This window comes from Schistocerca cancellata, chromosome 9 (genome assembly GCF_023864275.1).
Source record: "Schistocerca cancellata isolate TAMUIC-IGC-003103 chromosome 9, iqSchCanc2.1, whole genome shotgun sequence".
NCBI lineage: Eukaryota > Metazoa > Arthropoda > Insecta > Orthoptera > Acrididae > Schistocerca > Schistocerca cancellata.
Genome location: NC_064634.1, coordinates 400,217,795 through 400,241,084, shown reverse-complemented (window position 1 = coordinate 400,241,084; position 23,290 = coordinate 400,217,795). Strand labels below are relative to the sequence as shown.

The window sequence follows — 23,290 nt, the reverse complement described above, 5'->3', positions numbered from 1 at the left end:
GGATGGTTCCTCTGAAAGGGCACGGCCGACTTCCTTCCCCATCCTCCTCTAATCCGATGAGACCGATGACCCGATGTCTGGTCTCCTTCCCCAAACCAACCAACCAACCCAAATTTGATTATAATTATCCAATTGTGGAAATAAGCAAACCACTGTAATATAGCCCTACATTATCTCTCATAGAATTTGAATATTTTCCCAGTAGGAGCTGAATGAAATTTCATTGACGACTGTTCTAAATTTATAACATATCTGCTGGGAAAACTTCAAGTGTTCTAGATTTGTTTACATCAATATGAAGGATAGTCAAGGTTGTATTCAGTGTCAAATACAGTCTGTTTTTCAGGTTACAATATTTTGTCCACATCTACAAATTACTTGAAAAAATTGGTAATCACTAAGTAAAAAAGTGGAGAGAAGTACATAGGTGTCTATGGCTGTTGCACAGTAATATTTATAGTTGTGTTCTTAATGTGTATGACCAAATTTTAAAAACAAAGATGATGTGACTTACCAAATGAAAGTGCTGGCAGGTCGACAGACACACAAACGAACACAAACATACACACAAAATTCAAGCTTTCGCAACAAACTGTTGCCTCATCAGGAAAGAGGGAAGGAGAGGGAAAGACGAAAGGATGTGGGTTTTAAGGGAGAGGGTAAGGAGTCATTCCAGTCCCGGGAGCGGAAAGACTTGCAAGCAGACATATGTCTGCTTGTGTCTGTATATGTGTGGATGGATATGTGTGTGTGTGTGTGTGCGCGAGTGTATACCCGTCCTTTTTTCCCCATAAGGTAAGTCTTTCCGCTCCCGGGACTGGAATGACTCCTTACCCTCTCCCTTAAAACCCACATCCTTTCGTCTTTCCCTCTTTCCTGATGAGGCAACAGTTTGTTGCGAAAGCTTGAATTTTGTGTGTATGTTTGTGTTCGTTTGTGTGTCTGTCGACCTGCCAGCACTTTCATTTGGTAAGTCACATCATCTTTGTTTTTAGGTATATTTTTCCTTCATGGAATGTTTCCTTCTATTATGACGAAATATTAAAAAATATATAGCAGGTGGGGCCAATACTAAAGGAAATATTAAATGTGAAACTTGCAGAGACTGAAGGAGTGTACATACAAAAACACCAGCATTTACAAGCACTTCGTCTTCAGGCCACAAGTGGCCCATCGGGACCATCCGACCGCCGTTTCATCCTCAGCTGAGGATGCGGATAGGAGGGGCATGTGGTCAGCACACCGCTCTCCCGGTCGTTATGATGGTTTTCTACGACCGGAGCCGCTAGTATTCGGTCGAGTAGTTCCTCAATTGGCATCACGAGACTGAGTGCACCCCGAAAAAATGGCAACAGCTCATGGCGGCTGGATGGTCACCCATCCAAGTGCCGGCCACGCCCGACAGAGCTTAACTTCGGTGATCTCACGGGAACCGGTGTTTCCACTGCGGCAAGGCCGTTGCCATAGCATTTACAAAGGGAGCATTAATGTCAAGAGAAGTTGCATATGCATATATCAGTATTGTTATGAATGAAAAATACACAGAACCTGTTCTTGTTGCAAAGCAGCTACTTTTTTTGGTAACAACAGTTTTTAATCACTGCAAATCTGTTTGTTGGACTATGTTGAAAATATAGCAAGGAGCAAGAGGCAAGAAGAATAAATATAAAATTTCCTACCAGATTAAAACTACGTGCCCTACCAGAACTTGAATGAGATCAATGCTCTTACCAACTGCGCTATCCAGGCATGACACATGACCTGCCGTCAGAGCTTTACTTTTGACAGTATCCCTCTCCTACTTTCCAAATTTCACAGAAATTCTCTCCACAAGTTGTGGCTAAGCTATTTCTCCCCAGTATCCTTTGTTTTGGGAATGCCAGGTATAGCTTTTTCTGCTTTTCTATGGGGCTATCAATAACACTTAGAAATTTGCTTTCGCCACTATAACACTCCTTATTCCTCTCATTTCAGAATTTTTAGGCAATATTTCAAAACTGTACAATTATTAGTTGCTGGTGTGAAAAATTTAATAAAAAAGTGAGTTTTCACACAAATATACAACTTGTCACTTTTTCACAGTTGCTTGTCAAACTACCCAGCAAACAACCTATTTGCATACATAACATAGATAGGAAAAATCATATGATAGGTCACAGTCAAAGGTCAAACAGTATATAACTCATAATACCAGTATGTTTCTTGGATACATCTTGTGACTTGGGAGGTTCTTCCCCCAGTTCTGAAAGCCTGTGATACCCTGTATGTGATTATCAAACTGATAGAGATTCCAAGCCATGCTGTTTTACCACTATTTTAGCATATGCAGCATATATTTTTAGCAAATAAAATCACTAAATGAAAAGAACAGAAGTAGAGGCAGAACAAACATTTACTTGCTTAATACAAAAACAAAATTATTTAAAGAAAAAACAAGCTGTGAATCAATCTGAAACAACATAAGCAGATGCTTCACCTCACCTGCAAATGTCATGATTGTTAGAGAGGCTTGAAGCATGAGAAGAACATCTTTCAGGTGGATTTGGACTTGATGTAGTAAAAACAGGTTCCTGAAATGATTAATTTTAATTTAAAATGGTAAAGATCATATTAACAGTCACTGGAAAAATTAGAACATATCAAAATTAATACCATACTAAGATTTTAAAAGGCAGGAAATCTGTACAATAGAGAGTATAGACCAGTAAACAATGAAACAATATAGTAAAGAACAAAAAAATGCAACACTTTCACTTGGATATAGTTTCCATATTTTAAAAATTTGCCGACTGAGATAACACACACACATTTAGTGCTATTAATATATATTGTTTCCACAAGAGTCTGCAGTCAGAGACACAGTTATCCTCCCTTCTCACATGCAATATCTTAACCCTAGATCATTCTCATGAAACACGATTGGTTACATTGCTGTATCTGCTGTGTTTTTTGCATCACATGGCTATGATTCATTGTAGCTTCCTAGCTTTCGAAGTGGTCAATTGGTAAGTATGCAATGTAAAATTTGTTGGTTTACTTCAGTAGTATTGTGTGCAAGGGTTTGTGTCTACGTGTCCAGAATTACATGAGGTTAAGTGCAACAATGGAACTATTTCAAGAAATAATATGGATTCAGTAAGTAATGTGCTAGTATATTATGCATAATATGTGAGAGCAAGTATCTGAATATTTATTTTATGTTATTTTCGATGAGTACCCTGCATGGAGAAGACACAAATTTCAAAGAAAAGCTTATGAAAATACTTGAAGAAGAAGTAGATGAAAAAAAATTTCACAGCAATTCTAATTCAAATGAAGAAATCATAATGTTGACATTCATGATATAGTAATGACTGATTCAGATCGAGAAGATATTGAAGGGCAGTCCAGAAGACACTCTTAGCCTTGGGCAATATGGATGGAAACAAAAGCTATCTGAATCAGACAATTTTAACAAATCAACATCTGAAAGTGAAGAAGATGGCAGAAATTCTTCATCATCAAGAAACACAATATTGTGTTGTCACCAAGAAAGTTTCTATAAGGTGAGAACAATAATTACCATCGGTCCGCAATATCTTGCAGTCATTCAAGTTATCGCATGCCAAGCAGAAACATTATCCACTTCACTCAGGCAACCATTGGAGAGGCTAGGGCAGCGAAGACTCCTCAGCAGTCATTTCCTTCATTTTGCACAAATGAATTGATAAATGCTGTAGTGACACATACCAATGAAAAAATAGACAGGAGTTCAAGATACATAACAGACATGCAAAACCAAACATGCACAGCACACACCAGAAGCCCTTCTCAGAACCTTTGAAATGCCAGAAGCTTTGGAAAAAATAAAATTAAAAAAAAAAAAAGTCCATCTATCTGTACAAGAAATGTTCTATACATATTTATGTGGATCTCTATACAAAGCTCCAAAGAGTTCTGAAAGGCTCAAATTCTTAGTCTTATGCTTGAGATTTGATAAGAAAGAAACTTGTCAAGCTAGAAGACAGAACGATTGTTTCACACCAATGCACAAAATTTGGGAACAGTTTGCTCATAACTGCAGTAACTGTTATAAACCAGGCTAATATGTTACCATAAATGAGCAACTGTTGGGTTTTCATGGACGATGTCCTTTCCCACATAAATTCCAAATAAATATGAGATTAAAATAATGGCCTGGGACACAAAAACAAAGTACATGGTTGATACATCCCCTACTTATAAAAATGCACAGAGATACATATAATGCCTCTTGGGGAATTTTATGTAAATGAAATGACCAAGACTCTTTTAGGGTCCAACAGAAACTTCACAATAGAAAACTGGTTTACCTCAGTGAAACTCTGAAGGGTAAACTCACAGTGGTTGGCACTATTCACTACAATAAACCTGTGATAGCCCCTGAACTACCGTCCATGAAACAGAAATGTAGTGTAGGTACATCTATGTTTTGCTTTGATAAAGATAAAACCCTGATTATATATAAATCAAAACCAAATATAATGGTTGTTCTGTTGTTAACTGCTCATGACCAGCCCACTATCATTAGTAAGAAGCCACACACAACAGAGGATTACAATAATGCCAAATATGGGGTACAAGTGCTGGACCAGATGTGCAGCACCTATCCATGTAGCCGGAAAACCAGAAAATGGCCACTTTGTCTATCTTATGGCATGGTAAATATTGGATTTGTGAATACTCAGTTTATCCATACCCACAATAATCAGTAGTAGGCAGCCAACAGATTGCCAGGAAAAAGACATTCCTCCACGCCTTGGAGAACAACTTGCCAAATCTTGGATGACAAAGAGGCTAGAAACTCCCAATCTACAAACACACCTTCAAGTAACCATACAAGGTGTCCTAACCAGAGAATCACAATTATAATGTCAAGAACAATCTGCAACTGGCAAGAGAACTTTTTGTCACGCCTGCCATTCTAAAAAGAGAAGAATGACAGTTACACATTGCCAAGAATATTGTCAAGCACAGCTCAAAGAATATAGAGAAAATCTGTGCACAAACTGCCATAAATGAGGCAAAAGAACTGTAATAGTGCAATAAAATACCTAATAAGCAGTTTTTGTTTTCAGTTATACAATTTTTATTGTATCTTCAGTTTACTGTAGTGTGTTTTAATGAATATAATAAAAAAGTAGTAAAATCTGCGAAGATTTATATTTATGTATTATAGGAATAGGCTTTGTGATCTAGGATTAAATATCCTGTTACACCAAATACATTCTGCCAGAAGATACTCGTGAAGTTCAAAGAAAATGGGCAGGTGGCATATCTAGAGGCAGATTGCTATATGAGTCCAGTTGTATATAAAATAGAGCTGTGCACAAAATGAGCAGGCCCAAAATGATGTGCAAATTTCTCACTAACTGCAAATAAAATGTGAGCTTTTCATAAAGACTATAATTACAATGCAGCAGAGAACTATGAAACCTCTGAATAAAATGTATTAGTTCATAATCAGAATACATATCAATAATGTTATCAATAAAAACCTCTTTTTAAAAAGTGGAAGCTACGAAAAAGGCTATATTTGAAAAGACACCAATGTAGAATGTAGCCCTTTGTTAATTTTAAACAATTTCACTTCAATCTATTGAAATTATTTAATTTTATATGCTTTTCAAGAATGTGGATGTTTATTTGCAAATCAACTGTTATGAACAGGCTTAGGATGTTGCAGTAAATCTAGTGTTATGCTTATCCTACTGATGTACAAACTTCTTGATTTTTGCCTCTATTCTCTTAGTGTGATTTCAATAATAACGACGAAAAGTTTTAAAGTGCCTAATTTCCAAGATATTTAAAAATATGAATGAAGTTAAGTGGACTAAAATGTTTAAAAATATGCCCCAAAATGGTGTTGGCCGAAGAATACCAGCTAAAATGCTACCGGTGGACACTGTAAAAATGTACGATATAGCTGCTGACCTAAAAGCTTAATGAGAAGTTGAAGCAGCACACAATATTTTGAAACTATATATGTATGGCACTTGTTCTCTCACTGGCTACAACAGATGATAGACCGATTCATAAAATGAAACAGTATTTATACTAACTTTCGTGTTTTTGCTCTTTCTCTAGTAGAAGTACACACACACACACACACACACACACACACACACACACACACACAAAGAGAGACAAACACACACAGGCAGCCACAGTGAGAGATGAGTGTACATTTGGTTTTTGTGTGTGTGTGTGTGTGTGTGTGTGTGTGTGTGTGTGTGCGTGCGCGCGCGTGCACACGCGCGCTAACACTAGAGAAAGAGGAAGAACTACTGTATATAGGTGAGTGATGACCTTTCCTTTACTTTATGTATTATTCCATTCAGGGATTTCCACTGTTGTTGTTATGATAGGTCCTTGTTTAAATTTGGAAATGTCCTCACAATGTACTACCAGAAGTAGGTTAAGGCCATTTAATGGGGTCCACAACCTTCCACCTGTGTCCAGAAGGAAAACACTTCTGTTCGCATCAAACAGAGCTTATTGGCTCCTTATTAGAGCCAATCCCTTTTATTGGCTGATGACATACAGAGAAAGCTTGTGCCATAGTGAGCTCCCTTAAAGCCACATTACCTCACTTACTTCCCCCAACTGAGGATGTTATACTCTGCTTCAGAAGGTGATCCTTGATACTTCAGACCATTTTCTCTTTACTGCATTCTGGATAGTGAGGCAGTTAACAGGTGAGACAATTTTTTCTTTAGCACTTCTTGTGTTTCTACATAAGCAATTTAAACTCACACACAAGACTACTCAGTCTTACAGGTGAAAGTGGGTAAAAAGACTGAATAATGATGGGAGGGCCTTACTTCACTTAAAGAGTGTATGTAATAATAGAATGTGTTTGCCTGCCCAAAATGTGGACCACATTATTAGGTTTGGCGTACATAGCTTTTTTCTTTTAAAAAGATTCAGAACTCTGCTTCCTAACGGGAAAAAAATAAGAAAAACAGTAATTTATATGAAACTGATGTTGAGTACTAATATTTCCACAGCTATTGCTACAAGGAAATATCATTAACAAATCCCGAATATGTTATTGCCTAGAAATACTTGTTCAAATTATTATGGAATTGGGAATGCAGTTGCGCTGGATGCAGATTTCTGTGATAATTTATTTCATCAATTTGCCACACCATGGGGGGTACAGGTACTGGGAGACGTTGAGCGGTCCTAAACAGACCTGTCGCCAGCCTAATCTCTTCACAACTGACTTGATCTAATACATTAAAAATATGATTTCATAGCTCCACAGTCTATTCATCTACAAACAGGGATAATATATAACTTGAGTGCAGAAAATGTGCACTGACAAGAATTATCTGGAAAAATTAATCAATTTGTATATTACCTATAAAAGAAGTTGGCTGTACAGCATAAGTTAAATTCTATGGAATAAAATAAAAGCTCTGTACGAACCAAACAGCACAATTTGATCTCCACATCCTTGATTAATGGATCTTTATGTGTTACACACAGTTTTAACTTCCTTTAAATGTGGAAACAAAGTAGGGTCAGAATAAAATGTTGGACACAATACAAAAATAAAATCATTGAAATACAATATATATATATACAGATTGAAACTTCCTGGCAGATTAAAACTGTGTGCCGGACCGAGACTCAAACTCGGGACCTTTGCCTTTCGCGGGCAAGTGCTCTACTGTGAGGACGGGGCATAAGTCGTGCTTGGGTAGCTCAGTTTGTAGAGCACTTGAAACTTCCTGGCAGATTAAAACTGTGTGCCGGACCGAGACTCAAACTCGGGACCTTTGCCTTTCGCGGGCAAGTGCTCTACTGTGAGGACGGGGCATAAGTCGTGCTTGGGTAGCTCAGTTTGTAGAGCACTTGTCTGCGAAAGGTAAAGGTCCCGAGTTCGAGTCTTGGTCCGGCACACAGTTTTAATCTGCCAGGAAGTTACATATCAGTGCACACTCCACTGCAGAGTGAAAATATCATTCTGGCTATATACAGATTGATTTTGCTAAATGGGGACACACTGCAAGAAACAATCTCTCAGTGGATAAGAAACAAAAAAAGGTCATATGGACACATGGCCAGAAATGCATGCAAAGACAGATACACCCACTTGGAGGTGGAGATGAAAGATCTTTGACAGTGTGTATGTTACAATGAATGAAAGCACACATGAAAACACAACGGGTAAGTGGCAATATTGTGGGTGTACTATTGTTTTAGCTCCATACTCAAGAGGACAATAATGTTGTCCACACAACTGCCACTATCCATATCACATGCAATGCATGCAGACATTATCACCTATGGATCTGACTGCATGGAGACCCTGTAGCATAGACACAACTCATGGCTTCTTATTGCCTCAGGGACTGTGTCACGCAGTTTGTCTCCATTTAGCAAAATCACCCTGGATGTCCTTTCCCTTCCATTGACACAAAGTTTCCACTACTTGTCCCCAAAGCCACAAATAGGTAGTTTGTGGCTGACAGCCTGTCATATCAAAGTAAATGGATCTGGAACATATGCTGGGTTTTAAGAAGGTTGGGGAGAAAAATTGGCTTCAATCTTGTTAAATTGAATGATTCCAACACTTTCCTAAAGTGATTTAGGCGAACCATAGAAAAAATAATTTGGATGGACATACAACAATTTGAATGCCACTCCTCCTGTGAATAGAGGGAGAGGGGGCAAGGTGTAATGGGACAGTGGAGGCGCACGGCAAAAGTTCAAAGCTAAAGAGTAACAAAGATAACAGATAAAATAAAATGTTTATGGACAAAAAAAAAAAGAGCCATAAGTTTAAGTAAACAAAATTTACAGTATAACATAGGAATCAGCAGAATTTTTCAAGGAACTCCTCAACAGAATAGAAGGAGTGACCCATGAGGAATCTCTTCAGTTAGAAATTGAAAGCACGTGGATTACTGCTAAGATTATTGAAGTTTATCAAAAATGGATGCAGCAGTATGCTATACATGTTTCTGCACAAGCGTCAAAGAAGTGTGATTCAAATGCAAAGGATTAATGCCTAGTATTAACTGAGTGAAAGCTGCTAATTCTTGGGAATAAGCTGATATTGTTAACAAGAAATGATGGTAAAGAGTATAAATATTGAGAGGCCAAAGTCAAAGTACCGAGACAAGTGAACAGGGGTCGACAATAGGTTCGCGAACTGCCCGTTTCTGAGCCAAAAATATCCTTTGAGAATGGGAAGAGTTACCCCAAAATATAATACCATACAACATAAGCAAATGAAAATAAGCAAAGTAGACTAATTTTCGTGTTGAACGACCACTTACTTCAAATACTGTTCGAATACTAAAAATGGCAGTATTCAGTCTTTGAATGTGGGCTTTCCACGACAATTTACTATCCATCTGAACACCTAGAAATTTGAACCGCTCAGATTCTCTAATCATATGCCCATTCTGTGAAATTAAAACATCAGGTTTTGTTGAATTGTCTGATAAAAACTGTAAAAACTGAGTCTTACTGTGATTTAGCGTTAGTTGATTTTCTACAAACCATGAACTTCGGTCTTGAACTGCACTATTTGAAACCAAGCCAAAGACGTGCACAACATCTTTTACTTACCTGTAACACTAAAGGGCATATCATTTATATAAATAAGGAACGGAGATTCCCAGATTGGAATATCAACAATATTATGAAAAAGACAGACTGCTACTCATCGTAAATATGACATGTTGAGTTATAGACAGGCACAATGAAAAACTGTTATGCTTTGGCCACAGCTCTCTTCAGAAAAGAAAAACACGGGATCCGGCTGCATACCCGGAAATTATTAGAAGAAGAAATACGCCGGGAAAACTTCAGAAGTCACATCAAATACCTTTACGAGGAGGAGATGGTTCAGGATATCCACGTATTGGATAAATTACGTGAGAAAAGAGCCAGGTTGCTGTGTTCGCTAAATTTTTTACTGAAATGTAGAGACAATAACCTGATTCCAACTTTCGCCAGAGTTGTTCATTTTATTATTAGAAGAACACTCACATATTCAGACAAGCTAGCACACCTCCACACACAAGATGCTATCTGCAACCACATCAAGACCAACAGAAAAAAAATCGCAACATCAAAAAATAATTAATGTAGAGTAACAGAATTTTGGGAATATATTTGTCTTTACAACATATTTAAGCGATTCACATTGCAAAGATCACATGTTAATGTAACTCGAGATAAGCCATTGCAAATGTGAAATGTTAGTACATTAATAACATGTGTAACTGTCAGAATGTTGAACGTATGCATGCAAATGTGCAAGCATTGTCTTGCACCGGTGCCGGATATCAGTTTTTGAGATGGAGTTCCACACCTGTTGCACTTGGTTCGTCAATACAGACACATCAATGATCTTAAGGAAGATGCTAGAAGGGTCATCTGATGACGCCCCTTATGTGCTCTATTGGAAACAGATCTGGTGATCAAGCTGGTTAAGGAACATGTCGACACACTGTAGAGAACACTAGGTCACAACAGCATTATGTGGGTGAACATTACCATGTTGGAAAACATTGCCTGGAATGTTGTTCATGGCAGCACAAAAGATTGAATCACCAATCTAACATACAAATTTGCAGTCAGGGCATATGAAATACCCACGAGAGTTTTCTAGCTGTCATACAAAATCACACCCCAGACCATAACTCCAGCTATGGGTTCGGTGTGTTTAGAATGCAAATAGATTGGTTGCAGGCCCTCAACTGGCCTCCTCCTAAATAACACATGGCAATCACTGGAATTGAGGCAGAACCAGCTTTCATCAGAAAACACAACAGACCTTCATGCTGCCCTCCTATGAGCTCTCGTTTGACACCACTGGGGTCACAAATGGTGGTGATCTGGAGCCTGTGGAATGCACGCTACAGGGCATGTGGCCAGCGCTGTGCTTAAAATAATCGATTTGTGACAGTTCATTGTGTCACTGTGGTGTCAACTGCTGCCGAAGTTGCTAGTGCAGATGCATTATGACATGCCAGAGCCATCTGTTGAACACAATAGTCTTTCCTCTCAATAGTGCCAGGTGGCCGTCCGGAGCCTGGTCTTCTCGTGACCGTAAATTCCCGTGAGCACAGCTGCCAGCACTCATGTACAACAGCTACATTCCTGCAAAGTCTTTCTGCAATATCACAGAAGGAACAAACAGCTACTCGTAGGCCTATTACACAACCTCATTTCAACTTATTTCAATTATAGGTGCCCTTGTCACCTTAGAGGCATTCTTCAGCTCACCACATCCAATTTCAGAGGTCACTACTGTTCATGACTGTTACAGTGTGTATTTAAAGTAAAACTATTTTGCATCCTCATTGTGGCACCACTCTTATGCGACTGGTGAGAAATTTGAAGAGATGTCATCTTTCAGATGAAGAAACACACCTACCAACTTTCTTTTATGCCACATAACTCGTCCTTGGTGCTGCCACTTTCTCTGTCAGTTTATATGTTAACAGTCTTTTCATTGTGCCTGTCTGCAAATCAATGCATCATCTTTATGGTGAATAGCAATCTATCCTTTTCATAATACTGTTGAATAAGAAAGTTTGCAAAGTACATACTCAAAGAGAAGTTACGTTGATAATTCACAATCATAATCCTGGAACAGTTACAACAAAGGTGGCCATTTTGCTTTTGCTATAATGTTCATCCTTCAATGCACTTTTTTACCAGGAAATTGCCCAACTTCTACACTGAAATGCTTCAGACTCATAACTGGCTATGTTTTTGGGGTTTCACACATACAGTACCTTTCTCAGATTACACTTTAGCTACAAAGTCACAATTTTAATATGACAAATACAATTAAAATAACTTGAGCATCTGAAGAGGCAAAGTGAGTAAATAATGCTGACTATGAAGTAATAAATTTAATACTGGCAGTACTTATAACGCTGCTGCTGCTACTGCCGCCACAGATACTGATAATAGCAATAGCAATACAAGTAATAGTTATATTAATAGTAATAATAATAACAATAATAATAATAATAATAATAATGTAATACTAACAGCAATAATGCCAATGGCAGATATAAAAAGAATTTATAAGTGTACAAGGCAAATGTTTTCTGATATAGCAAGTTCCGGGGGAAAGGTAACTTAAGTAGACTGCAAATGGATAACAATAGTGGGAAAAGAGGAAGATGTGGTTGGAAAGAAAGATGTACAAGGGTAACGAGTGCTTACAGGGACACTGATAACTCTTATTATTGCTTTAGTAGATATGTCATCAACAGTCTTCTAAAGATGGAGAGTTTATTCGGTTCTCTAATGTAATGTGAGAGGTTATTCCAGAGTCTGGTTCCTGCTACTGACAAGGACATTGAGAAAGTGGCTGAATGATAAAGTGGGACAGAAAGGATTTTGCTTTAACTGGAACAAGTGTTTCTGCCATATCATCTAGATAAAAGCATTGAGGTCGAGAAGAGATGTGAGAGACAGTGTTCGTTGATAAAACAGTAGAGAAGGCTGCATGCAGCCAGGATAGCTGAGCATATGATGGTGAAAAATGATCAAAGCTATGGCACTATGGACTCGTCCATTTTCTGCATTTTGCTAGTCAAATAAAGTTAAATTCAGTCCATTAATTTCTGTAACTTCTTGTTACTTTGAGTAGTTATTTAAATTTTGTAATTCATATAGCTAACATCAGTGTGTAATACTTTATAGCTGACGTTTTAGGGGTTGCATGTTAATTATATTGATAGGTGCAGAACAAAGCATAGGCTGAGTTAACCCCCTCTTCTAACTATAATCTACCGTAAATTCCTCTAACAAAAACCATGTCCACTAGTTGGAAGAAAGAACAGGTCATACCTGCTTACAAGAAGGATAGTAGAAGTGATCCACAAAACTACCATCCAATATCCTTGTCATCAACTTGTTGTAGAATTTTGGAATGTATTCTGATCTCAAACATAATGAGCTATCTCACATATAATGACCTCCTCCATTCCAACCAGCATGGATTCCATAAAAATTGATCATGCGAAACCGAACACAATTTTTCTCATGAAATATTGAAATCTTGGAATCAAAGCAGTCAAGATATATGCAGTACAGCATTCTTGATTTCCAAAAATGATTGATTTCACACAGTACCATGTCAAAAGTACGACTATATGGAGTAACATGCGAAAATTGTGACTGGATTAAGGATTTTTTGGTTGGGAAGCTACAGCATGTTATCTTGGATAGCGAGTCATCATCAGGTGTCGAAATAACTTTGGATGTGCCCCAGGCAAGTGTGTTGGTACTCTTGCTGTTCATGGTTTTGCAGACAATATTAGTAGTATCCTCAGATTTTTTGCAGAGGAAGCACTTATCTATAATGAACTACTGTCTGAAGAAAGCTGTGTAAATATTCGGTCAGATCTAGATAAGATTTCAAAATGGTGCAAAGACTGGCAACTTACTTTAAATGTTCAAAAATGTAAAATTGTGCACTTCACAAAATGAGAAAATGTAGCACCAGCAAGACATGGCAAATTGCAGACAGGCACAATTAAAAGACACTTACATATAGTCTTCGGTCACAGCCTTCATCAACAAAAGAGAGAGAGACACCATTCACAGAGAAGCAAGCACATCTCATGCCCGTCTTGGGCCAGAATGCAGTGTCACATTGAATGCAAAAAGGGGGCAGAGAAGGGGAAGGGATGGTGTACAGGTAGGGAGAGAGACGAATGCTATCTGGTGGAGTGTGCAGGGACTAGAATGTCAACAGGTGCACCATCAGGAGGTTGTGGGGCAGGGAGATGGGGAAAAAAATGAGCCAAAAAAGGAGAGGTGCAGGGAAAGACAGGCCAATGCATTGGCATAGGACTACAAATAAACAGGGTGGGAGATCAGAATGGGGATGGAGGGGGTAGAAACTGTTGGGTGGAGAGTGGGGGACAGTATGTTGATGTAGGTTGAGGCCAGGATAACTACGAGAGTGGAGCAGAAAATGTGTTGTAATGATGATACCCATCTGTGCAGTTCAGAAAAGCCAGTGGTGGAGGGAAGGATCCAGATGGATCGAGTGCTGAAACAGACCTTGAAATCAAGTGTTTTGTGTTCAGCTGCATGTTCGGCTACAGTTTGGTGGTGGCTGTTCATCCTGGACAGCTGGTTGGTAGTCATACCATTTTATATTGCTGTATGCTACAGAAACTGAACTGGCAGGGTCTTGAAGATAGATGTGAACTACCCTGAGAAAGCCTACTTAACAAAAGTTTTAAGAGACTAAAATGATGACAAGGAATGTACTGCAACTCCCTATATATGGCTTCTGTAAGGATTGTGAGGACAAGACTAGATTAATTACAGCACGGATGCAGACATTTAAACAATCATTCCACCAGCACTCCATGCTTGAATGTAAGGGAAGAAACCCTAATAAATGATACAATGGGATGCACCCTTTGCCATGCATTTCGTAGTGGTTTGCAGAGTATGGATGTAGATGTAGATGTAGATTTCAAGTGTAAGTGACTGTAATAATTAGATATGGGCTTTATCTGCATTTGTCTAGTTGTTCAGAAGTAAGGAGGGTGGGGGTAAAAATAATGATGGAACAAAGCCTATGTTTCTCGAACAGCATTAATGGAGCTGCCAAACTTAATGCTCCTAACCAACAGATGTTGGTTGTCTTCACTAATTGAGACCCTGAACTTCAGAATTTAATCAAGGACACTGGAGCAAAGTGTTGTGATCAGGTACTTCACACCATCACCTCTCCTCTTACTTTCAATGTAAATACTCATGACAAACCTTTTTTATATCACCACAATTTCAAATAGTGGCCCCTAGTGACAGTGAACTGTCTATCAAATTGACCTACACAGAGCAGCTAGCTGTCTAGACAACATCCTAAAACCTCTGGGCTCAGTAGTATTATACCAGCAGGCTTTAGAAGCTCGTTTGAAGAAACAAGTAATTGACAGTTTCAAGTATCTGATGACATGAGTTAGTTCTTCTCCTGAAGTTAAGAGGTAATCTATATCCATGTACATAATCCAAAAGCCATTCTATGACAATAGATGGTACCTTGTCCCACTACTAGTCATTTCCTTTCCTATTCCACTTGCAAACGGAGCAAGGGAAAAACTATATGGCTAAATCAAAGCCCAAATTCTCTTACCTTATCTTGTGGTCCTTGTGTGAAATATATGTTTGTGGCAATAGAACTGTTCTGCAGTCAGCTTCACAAGACAGTTCTCTAAATTTTCTCAAAAGTGTTTCGCGAAAAGAATGCTGCCTTCCCTCCAGGAATTCCCATTTGAAATCATGAAGCATCTCCTTAATAAACATGTGTTGATCAAACCTACCAGTAAGAAATCTAGCAGATCACCTCTAAATTGCTTTGAGGTCTTCCTTTAATCTGACCTGCTGAGGATTCCAAACACTAAAGCAGTTCTCATGAATGGTCAGCACTAGTGTTCTGTAAGTGGCCTCCTTCATACATGAGCTACGCTTTCCTAAAATTCTCCCAGTAAACCAATTCTCCTTCCCTTCCACAATCTGTACACGCTCATACCATTTCCTATCACTTTGCAATGTTACCAACAGATATTTAATGAGTGTGACTGTGCCAATTGGGGGGGGGGGGGGGGGGAGAGAGAGGATGGGGGGGGGGTCCAAGCTGCGATGCCATCAGTCCCTTGTTCCTCATAAAATAATTATACAAACGAAAGAAGAAAAGAAAGGAGACGTACAAAACAATAACAGGAGAAAGCAAGAACCAGAAGAAAAACAGGACAACCAACACTACTATGGGCAAAACAGGAACAGAAAAGTAGAAGGGGTAAAAGCAAGAGAGCAGATGACCGTGGCTGGCCGACCACGAGAATAAAAACTAAAAGCCAGCCACTCTGTGACACATCAAAACATCCACAGTAAAAGCATTAGATTGGAGAACAGAAAGAGACAAAGGACATGTGCAAAAACTTATATAGATTGATAAAACCCACCGTCATGTATAAAACGTAAAACTAAGTTAGCCGATGAGGCACTGTCAGGTGAAATTAATGGTTAACGAGTCCAGTAACTGAAGAGTCCATCGCAGTGCAGCTAAAGGAGGACAGCTCACCAACATATGGGCCACTGTCAGCCGGGCGCCACACCGACACTGAGGTGGATCATCACGGTGCAGGAGGTAGAAGTCTGTCACCCAAGCATGGCCAATGCAGAGCTGGCAGAGAACCACAGAGTCCCTGCGAAAGGCCTGCATGGAGGACTGTCACACATTCATAATCTCCTTAATCGCATGCAGTTTGTTGTGCTTGCTGAGGTTATGCCATTTCACCTCGCAAAGCCGCAAAACCTTGAGGTGCAGTACTGAAGGCAGGTCAGTTGCAGAAAAGCCAATCCACACAGCCTGTTTGGCCAGCGTGTCGGCAAGTTTGTTGCCTGGGATTCCAACATGATCTGGGGTCTAGACAAACACCACTGAATGACTGGACCATTCCTGGGCATAGATTTGTTGGTTGGATTACAAGAGGGGGACAGGGACCAAACTATGAGGTCATCAGTCCCTAGTTCCAAATAAAACAATGGCACAAGTGTGAGAATAAAACAAACGAGACTGACAAAACAGAATAAAAGGAAAAATCAGAAGAACGATGAAGGGCAACAAATATGCGAATGGACAAAACGGGACAAGAAAACTACAGGAATGCAAGAAACAGGATGAAGAGATTATAACAACAAAGCTGATTACCATAAAAAAGAAGCCAGCCACTCTGCACACCTAGAAGCACTAGAGTGGAGGACACAGAGGGACAAACGACATGCGCTAAAACTTAGATCAAATGATAAAAGCCACCCTCAGAAATAAAACGTAAAACTAAATCAGCCTATGAGGCATTGTCAGATAAAATCAGTGGCAACGAGTCCGGTAACACAAGATTTTGTCGCTGGGCAGTCAATGTGAGACAGTGCACCAGAATATGGGCCACTGTGAACTGGGTGCCGCACCGACACTCAGGTGGGTCTTCACAGCACAGGAGGTAACCGTGGGTCACCCAAATGTGGCCAATGTGGAGCCAGCAAAGGACAACTGGTTCCATGTGAGGGACCTGCATGGAAGTCTTCCACAAATTCGTAGTCTCTTAAATGACACGCAGTTTGTTGTGTGTACTGTTATGCCTTCCGTCTCCCAAAGCTGAAAAACCCTATGGCAGGTCAGGTTCAGAGATGCCCATCTCCTGAAGCGGTTTCCGCATATCCTGTTTGGCCAGCATGCCTGCAAGTTTGTTGCCTGGGATGCCGACATGTCCTGGGGTCAACACAAACACCACATCACGACGGGACTGGTCCAGGGCAAAGATGGACTCCTGGATGGATGCTACTAAAGGATGGCAAGGGTAGCACTGGTCGATAGCTTGTAGGCTACTCAAGGAGTCAGTACACAGCAGAAATGACTTGCAAGGGCATGAGCGGATGTGCTCAAGAACACGAGATATGGCCCCTAACTCTGCAGTGAAAATACTGTAGCCATCTGGCAAGGAGTGCTGTTCGATATGTCCTCCATGAACATACGCAAAGCCTACGTGACCATTAGCCATCAAACCATCAATGTAAACCACTTCAGAGTTCCGGAACATGTCGAGAATTGAGAAGAAGTGACTGTGGAGAGTGGCAGGAGTAACCGAGTCCTTAGGGTCATGCGAAAGATCCATACGAATCTGCAGCCTAGGTGTACACCACGGAGGTGTATGTGGACAGACCTGGATGGGAGGTTGTAAAGGGAAGATCTCGAGTTCAGACAGAAGGGATCACATGAGAATCGCAATCGTTAGCCCTGACCTGGGCTGCCAATGAGGGAGATGAACTGCAGCAGGGGAGAAAAGGAGAGGGTAATTCGAATGCTCAGGAGAACTATGAATGTGTGTAATTTAACTGGCGAGCAGTTGTGCACGTCGGATCTGCAGTGGATGGACTCCGGCATCCACCAGGACACTGGTCACCAGATTCATTCTAAAAGCTCCCGTTGCTAGGCGAATGCCACAGTGGGACACTGCGTCAAGTATACGCAATGCTGAGGGCACCGCCAAACCATAAACCAGACTCCCACACAGGGTGTATACATGGACAAAGAAAAAAAATTCTCGGATTTCCCGGTTGAAAAAACACTTTCTCCCGGGTGAAAATACATTTTTTCCGTCTTAAGTGACAATATACTTTTCCTTATCAATCCTTAGAATGTTTATGCTTTTCTACACAGACGTAGAATTTGCCGGCACTTTAGGAAACGAAACCCGTGGGGGGGGGGGGGGGGGGGCACGTTTCGGAAAGATCTTTGATGTGCAGCAACATGTACGCTGCATTTTTTTCGTGTTACGGAGGTACAAATACGATTTCCACCAAACACTGCATGTTACTTTCCGAAGCAATGAAATCGAGATTGCGACGCGCTTTTGTAAGCTAGTCATAGCTCATGTCACGTGATCTCGCCAGCTGATGACAGCATAGGGCAGGTGATGTAGTCAACGAATAGCAAAATTACTCGTAAGTAGCGCGAACGCACAAAAAAGAAAAAAAGAAAAGTTGATGGTTTAAATTAATATACATAGTGTTGCTACAAGAAAGACAAAGCTTTCACAAATAATATTGGTCTCGAAGATTAATAAGCTGCAAGAGAAGCTAAGCTTTCACATATAATGCTGATCTTTTTGCGCGTGTTACACTTTAAGATACATCACACAAACAACGTAAGTGTCTCATCTTCTAGGCTTGAAATTCTTCTAGATGGTTGTCCTCAAAGAGTTGATTTTTAAATGAGAGTCAAACACTCTGTGATTTAAGAAATTCATCGTACATTCTCGCACATATGATAGTTCATCTTGCGTAAAAGGAAATTTACTTTGAAAGTAACACTTTTCAAACCACCATTCACAATATTTTCCGGTGACCTGTTAGAAGTTGGTTCGTTTCAGCAGTTGCCAGAGAGCGCCAGATAACAGGCGTCACTGCGCCTGCGCAGCTACGATGACGCAGGAAGCCCGCTTGTTCGTACGTGTAAAACATAAAAAGATCTTGTATTATGTCATAAAAGCAACAAGACATCAAAGGACACTTCAAGAGCATCGGAATTTTGTGAACCATACTAAAATGCATAATTTGGCTTAAAGTGCACAATCCTGAGTCCAGATTCGGATGTAAATTTTCTTGAGTACCAGTACTGTATTTCATGTTTGGTTCTTTATTATGGCATAATGCCATACGAACTAGAAGATGGAAAACGTGCACTTGAAATGCAGCGAACAGTGTGCAGCCAACACTGTGAAATTTAACACTTCGTTTCAAATAAATTTACTGCCTCGGCGCAAAAGATTAATAAAAGCCAAATCTCTTTAGCAAACCGTCAAAAATAACTTCATTGTTCTGTAAGGCGATTAATGCTTGACAGTCAGAATGGTGGGAAAAAACCTGAAACTAACAACATATTTTAGCCTTCCGCAGATTTGCGAACGTATTTTAATTCATTTGGCAGCTCCCGGCCACAGAAATCCGTTTTGTTTTCATTTAATGTGAGAGCAATAAATGAAGAGGAAACAGCAAAATCAGTGGAGACTACCCACCTCCCCACTACAACTCAGACTGCTCTGCGCATCAGGTCCGGATCTATGATATTTCCGAACCGGAGCAATTTAGATAGTGGCGCCAAGCCACACATCTGTGACCAGAAGCGGGAGAAGGTACTACTCATACACGACAACTGCGCATGCGCAAGAGCCTGCCCGCAACTGCTCAAATGAATCTAATGTAAACAGCTGTCACGTCACGCTCATCAGAGGCAATTTGTTGTTAGGAAGCACTGTGTTTTGTTGTTGTATATGGCGCATTTCCTTTGCGACTTAAGTTTTATTTTCGTTTTTTTTTTTTTCTCTCGTTCTCTCGTTCAGCAACAATGCTGCAATATTATTCTGCAGAAGCGGGATACAGTAATATCCTTCGTTAGAGTATTGGTTCTTACCAGTCAAAATCACAAAAATTTAACTGGTAACTAAAACAATGAAAAATTCCCGGAATTCTAAAAAATTCCCAGGTTTGTCCCGGTTTTCTCCTGGACGAAAAAATTCCCGGGTTTTTCCCGGATCTCCCGGATCGTGTGCACCCTTCCACAGTCAAGGCGGGATTGAACAAGGGCTTTGTAGAGCTGCAGCAGAGTAAAGCGATCTGCACCGCAGTTGGTGTTGCTCAAGCAGCAGAGGGCGTTGAGATGCTGCCAGCACTTCTGCTTAAGCTTACGAAGGTGAGGTAGCCAAGTCAATCGGGCATTGAAAACCAGTCCTAAGAATTGATATGTCTCCACTACAGTGAGTAGACTGTCATTAAGGTAAAGTTCTATTTCAGAATGAATGGTACGGCACCGACAGAAGTGCACAACACACAACTTTGCAGCCAAAAACTGGAAATTGTGGGCTGGAGCCCACAACTGCGCCTTGTGGATGGCTCCCTGTAGGTGCCGCTCAGCAACACCAGTACTGATGAAGCAGTACGAAATGCAAGAGTCGTCTGCATACAGAGAAGGTGAGACGGACGAACCTACAGTTGCTGCTAGACCATTAATGGCCACTAAAAATAGAGAGACACTCAATACAGAGCCCTGCGGCACCCATTCTCCTGAATATGAGGGGAACTATTGGAGGCACCAACTTGGACACGGAAAGTATGAAGCGACAGGAAATTTTGAATAATAATCAGCAATGGGCCTTGGAGACACCACTCGTATACTGTGGCAAGGATATGATGTCACCAGGTTGTGTCATATGCTTTGTGTAAATCAGAAAAGATGGCAATCAAGTGTTGGCGTCTGGAAAGGGCTATTCGGATGGCAGACTTGAGAGACACAAGTTATCAGTGGTAGAGCGACCCTGGCGGAAGCTGCCCTGACATGGAACCTGTAGGCCACATGACACCAGGACACAAGCCAACCACTGACACACCTTGAAGTTCCAGCAGCTTACAGGGAAAGTTGGTGAGGCTGATGGGCCAATAGCTATTCACATCAAGGAGGTTTTTACCGGGTTTGAGCACCGGAATGATGGTGCTCTCCTGCCATTGCGATGGCAAGACGCCATTGCACCTGATCCAGTTGAAGATGACGAGGAGTTGTCACTTGTAGTCAGATGAGAGATGTTTAATCATCTGACACTGTGGATCCGATGTGGCCCAGGAGTTGAGTCGGGGTAATGTGCAAGGGCACTGAACAGCTCCCACTCTGTAAATGGGGCGTTATACGATTCACTGTGGCATGTAGTGAACGAGAGGACTTTCCCTTCCAGCTGCCATTTGAGATTGCGAAAGGCTGAGGGGTAATTCTCCGACACCGAGGCTCGAGCATAGTGCTCCGCAATCACATTTGCATCGGTAGATAAGACGCCATTCATGTTAGCACTGTGAACACTTGTTGGGGTTTGGTACCCGAAAACACGTTTGATCTTTGTTCAGACTTGGGAAGGTGATGGGTCACCCTCGAAGGCCAAGATGAAGGCACCAGTGGCAACCTGATTATCCCTCGGATTCCGATGGATGCGCCAGACAAAATGAACACCTTGCCATTCTAAATTGGTGCGCAGCTAGTCATCAGACTAAAAAAGAAAGTCCCTGTGTAATATAATACCCTGGACCATATTTAAACTCTTATTGGGCGTGATGGTTACAGAAACAGCCCCCAACCTGTCACAAGTGAGTGATGCCTGTGACTGGACACAGAATGCTGTTTTTATCAAGATTGACCCAGAGCGCATTTTCGACAAGCCCTCCACCTCCCCAAACTTTAAGCTTCACTGCCATCCTTAGCCTGGTGTTCCTCCCATGGTGTGGCCAGGGAGGGGAATGATTTGGGGGTCATACTTCTTGCACTGAAGTTAGACTTTGCTTGCTTAGAGACTGCTAGTGGCGGACCACCAGCAAGAGGTGACGTACTATGATTCACGGCATGTCATCTGCCCTGGTACCACCCTCTCCGACCTGAGCTCTCCCCACGGGCACCATCCAGCCTCAGCAAGGGCCATTGCCGGGAGTCCCAATGCCCCAGGGAGATGGGCATCTACTCCATGACATACGTGGGGGGTTAACTGGGAGGCATCAGCAGAGCAATCCCTGTGTTGTCAGGGGGCTACAACCAACAGGGTACATGGCAGCGCCACCACAATGGACTCGCTACCATGCTGGATATGAGGTGCTAAGAAGTCCACGGTCATCGTCAGCACAGAAAGCGACACTGCATAGTGCATGTTGGAAAACACACCGAGGAGGGTGTCCTCGTCCAAGAGATGGAGAATGAGTGGGACTGCAATATGGCGAAGAGAAAGTGAGCTAAAGATCTTAATGAATGATGGACACGAGGCACCATGTAAGGCGCCCTTCTCCCATTGGCTCGCTCTTTGGGAAAATTTAGAAAGATGGAGGTCAAACCCGACAGGGGACCATCACATAAAGGCTGAAATGTGTGAGACTTCTTTTATTCGCCTCTTACGACAGGCAAGAATACCTTGGGCCTACTCCAACCCCCGAACCTGCAGGACCTTGGGCTGTTTGAGTAGGTAATACAGAAAGGAAAGCTACATCATCTGCACAGCAAGGAATTACAGTGCGAGTCGCACAGGGTCCAAACATTGGCCGACTGCTGTTCTTGCTTTATGTAAATGGTCCACGTGAATCGGGAAGCAGAATTAGTTCTGTCTGCTGATAAGACTAGCTTTGTTGCAAAGCAAAGCACAGAAGTATCCCCAGAGAAAATAGTACAATATCCTATCACCTATTAACCTAGTATACCAACAATAAATAATATGCATGGTAGAGCATTCCAAGTGCACATTAATGAAAGCTTAAAATGTGAAAACCCATATGGTGGACCTGTTAAATCGTTTATGTTTGGAGACTTGTGCCATAAGAATAACTTTGACAGGTAGAGAAGAGAAATGTGCAGCTGCAAAACTGTGGCAATCTTCCCATGAAAACAAAATTTCTGCTGGAAAGCAGAAATGTTTTCAAATGTAAAGATGTTTGCACGGAAAAGGATAGAATGCTACTCACTGTAAAAATGACACGTTGAGTTGCAGACAGGCACAGCAAAAAGACTTTTACACATTTAGCTCTCGGCCAAAGTCTTCTTCAGGAAAGGAAACACACACACACACACACACACACACACACACACATACACCTCAAGTACACAAGACCGCCATCTATGGCAGCTTGGACCAATCCAAGCTCCCACAGATGGCAGTCGTGTGCGTGACGTCTACTTGCTTTTTGT

General features: G+C 41.0%; 1 protein-coding gene and 1 pseudogene across 1 annotated transcript in view; both read right to left on the bottom strand.

Moving 5' to 3' along the window:
- Positions 1 to 23,290, bottom strand: part of LOC126100688 (E3 ubiquitin-protein ligase MARCHF8) — a 93,017-nt gene that overhangs the window by 50,185 nt on the left and 19,542 nt on the right. Inside the window, exon 3 of the mRNA XM_049911304.1 lies at positions 2,482 to 2,570. Coding sequence (XP_049767261.1) covers positions 2,482 to 2,570 — 89 coding nt within the window. The remainder of the gene's footprint in view (positions 1 to 2,481; positions 2,571 to 23,290) is intronic.
- On the bottom strand, positions 1,347 to 1,463 carry LOC126102514 (5S ribosomal RNA; annotated as a pseudogene).